The sequence below is a fragment of the Salvia splendens genome, chromosome 8, assembly GCF_004379255.2.
Source record: "Salvia splendens isolate huo1 chromosome 8, SspV2, whole genome shotgun sequence".
Taxonomy (NCBI): Eukaryota; Viridiplantae; Streptophyta; class Magnoliopsida; order Lamiales; family Lamiaceae; genus Salvia; species Salvia splendens.
In genome coordinates, this window is record NC_056039.1 from 26,694,853 (window position 1) to 26,697,984 (window position 3,132).

The 3,132-nt window shown below is 35.0% G+C and overlaps 1 protein-coding gene across 2 annotated transcripts; it reads right to left on the reverse strand.

Annotated features, from left to right (window-relative positions):
* Positions 1 to 1,171: 1,171 nt before the first annotated feature.
* On the reverse strand, positions 1,172 to 2,921 carry LOC121744926 (BAG family molecular chaperone regulator 3-like). 2 transcript variants are annotated; one of them, XM_042138638.1, is made up of 5 exons: positions 2,647 to 2,921; positions 2,303 to 2,538; positions 1,969 to 2,225; positions 1,744 to 1,890; positions 1,172 to 1,665 (listed from the first exon to the last, which is right to left on the reverse strand). In XM_042138638.1, exons 2-5 carry the CDS (start codon positions 2,517 to 2,519, stop codon positions 1,465 to 1,467), a joined length of 822 nt encoding a protein of 273 aa, XP_041994572.1. In that variant the 5' UTR covers positions 2,520 to 2,538; positions 2,647 to 2,921; the 3' UTR covers positions 1,172 to 1,464. The 2 variants fall into 2 exon arrangements, with proteins under 2 accessions (XP_041994572.1, XP_041994571.1); XM_042138637.1 differs by having other exon boundaries at positions 2,303 to 2,921.
* Positions 2,922 to 3,132: the final 211 nt, after the last annotated feature.

Below are 3,132 nucleotides of genomic sequence, written 5' to 3' on the forward strand. Positions count from 1 at the left end.
GAGAAAAGCCAATGGAATAATTAATTATGTGTTAATTATCCTACATTGGAGATGATAATCTTATTAAAGAGGTACTCCGCGTGCCACATTTAATATGATGAATTATTACGTGTAATAATTATCTTGAATTAAGATGGGCGGCAGAGCCCCACACGAGCGCCGCAGCCCCGCCCCGCCCCACCCCACCGAGGTCGAAGCCGCGCGCAGTGTGCCTTAGACTTGGACTTATGGCACGATGACAGATATAGGAGTAGCTCTTTGTCCGTGCCTCTGCACCGACGTCACTCTATACTCTTGCCCCACACGTTACACTACGAAAGATCTTGCAACTAAAATGAGGGACGGGATCCTCTGCTATGTTAAAAAACACAGCATGCCCTGTAGTGCTCAAAACGCAGCAAAAATGTAACAAAACGCACCTTCAAATCTTTTTGCTCCTTTTCAATTGATAAGTGTATTTTATTGTTAAAACTATTTTTTTTATTTGAACACTCAGTGGAGTACAGAGTACTATAAAATTCGATTGACAATAACTTAAAATACGTATAACTCTTGCAATGATTTCATTTTCTGTTTTATATTGCATATTTTGAAACTCATTTTCTTTTTAAAATATTTTTATTCTGTTTTCTGAAACACTTTTTGTTCATGAAATAAAACTAATTGTTATTCCATTTTTTTAGGATTAATGACAAGCAAATCCCTTCAAAGGTCGGTGATGATTTTCAAATTTACCAACTAAATATATCATTCGAGTTATGCTGTGAAAGATTGTAATTGGCCTTGTTAAAAAAGTGAGTGATTAAATAACAATAAAATATACATATCAATTGAAAAGGAGCAAAAAGATTTTGATCTCTCATTCTTGGAATCTATTCAGAAAAAGAATTGGTCATCTATCTACAATAAAAATTAATCCAATAAATATGCAAGTTTTTTTTTCTTTAGGGGAGATACCAAGACAAGTAGCTTAGTAATTAATTTTACTTCTTTAGCACATATATATTGGACTGAATCGAGTGCCCCTTGTTTGTATGATTATGGACTTTGTCTTTGAATTATTTGGGCCTTAGATGAGGGACTTGTAAATTAGTTACAAACTAGTAAATCATATTTTCAAATGAAGGTCAGTAAATCAAAAGTAGATAACATAGACTATTATTCATACATGTTTAATAGCAATTCTTGATGAGGTCAATATATAAGAAAGCCCTTCAACCTCCACTTTACACCAATTATATATACAAATTGGAAGATTATATTCACTTCACACAACCACCAAAATCTGAGTTCAGAAAAGAATTTGAAAACAGTCAATTTCCCAAGACCATCCACCCATATATATAAATATTTTCAAGATCACACAAACAAGCATATGTGCATGATACCATTAAAAATCAAATAATATGGACTTTTTTTTTTCAGCACAGCAACTTTCTTGAACTGGAACCTGCTTTGGATCCATCAGAATGTCTCCCATTTTGTTGTAACTACCACTTCACCATGATTGAAATTCCCATTAATCTTCTTCATCTCTTGCTGTTTTTGGAATTTTTTTGACATCGATCCCTTATAAATCTGCTGGTGTTGCTGCAACTTTTCTAGGCTTGAATTCCTCACCTTCAGCATATCAAGAGTTTCTATGTACTTCTGCACCCTTTTCACCTTCAATAATTCATTCAGTTCATCAGAGTTAATTAAATTAATATTAGCACTACTTTTTATCAATACATTAATTTGTACCTGCATTCTTCTCTGGAGCTTTACATCCCCATCAGCATCAATTGCATCCAACTTTATGAGCTGTGTCATTAACAATTCAATCAAGCTCAAAAAAACTGTCTCCACAACTTTCTTGCCTCCATTAATTTCCAATTCAATTGCTCCCACCTACCAAATTAACAGCCAATCACAAATTATGAACATAAAAACTAGTATCCAAGCAAACAAAATAGCTATGGTGAATACCTTTTTTGAGAGGGTATCAACCTCAAATCTGATATCTGCAATCTCCTTTGATGCCTTGTCCAGTTTAGCATTCTTTCGAGATTCAAGGCGCCGTCTCTCTCGGCTAACTTCATCTTCAACCAACACAATCTTTGATCCATCTCTCACACCAGCACTATCAAGAAACAATATCGAATCCCTCTCTTTTTCCTTGAAAATCAGCTTCTGATCTTGTGTGTGCACCCCTGTTACACCGGCCACTAACTTTTTCAGCTCACCTGCATCAAAATAAACAAAATTAAATAAATATACAATCAAGAATCAATCAAAATCATCATAAAAATTCAGTCTTTACCAAAACTGGCTTGAGAGCTGATCACAACTTCATGGTAAACTGAGCCATGTTTCACTCTAACTTTAATGTTTGGAACAATGTGATTAGAGTCTGAGTTCCTCTTCTGCACAAGCATCCCTCCTGGCCTGACTTCCCACCCTCCAGCAACCTCGGTGCTGGCGGCGGTGGGAGAGGAGCCTTTGCTGGACTTCATTCTCAAAATGGAGTCTTTGTTCATGGTGGTGAATGTGTGACACCTTGATTTATATGGTACTCAAATGTGTGAAGAAAGATTGGGGAATAAAGGTATATTTGTTGTGTAACAATAAATTTGGAAGTGCTTGTCTGCTAAGCTAAGAACATACCTATGTAGGAAGAATGGAACCAAATTCTGACCCACAAAATGTCAGAGCAACAACAACATGGTGTCTTAAGTTATGTGTACATACAAATTCCCAAAGGCCTAATGAAAATCCCACCAAAAATATTTAATACTACATCTTTGTTTCTAGCTAGTATAGAGGGAGGTTTTCGTGGAAATTTCAGGAAGAATATGTTAATAATGATGCTTGGTAGGATTTATTTCATATATAAAAATATAAAGAAGGGGGTGGAGTGGTTAGGGAAAGGAGAATATGTCTTGGTTGGATTGTTGTTGGTTTTTTTTTTTTTGGTTATTGGTTATTGGCTTTTGATTTCTTTTCTTTTTTTTCTTTTGTTGTTTTGTGTTTCTGTTTGGTAGGATTTATTGTTAATTTGATTGAAATGATGCATGTCATTAGTGTATGCACATTATAAACGTTGCATTAACATTATATCAACAATTGGGATAACGAAAAGTGTAAAGGTAA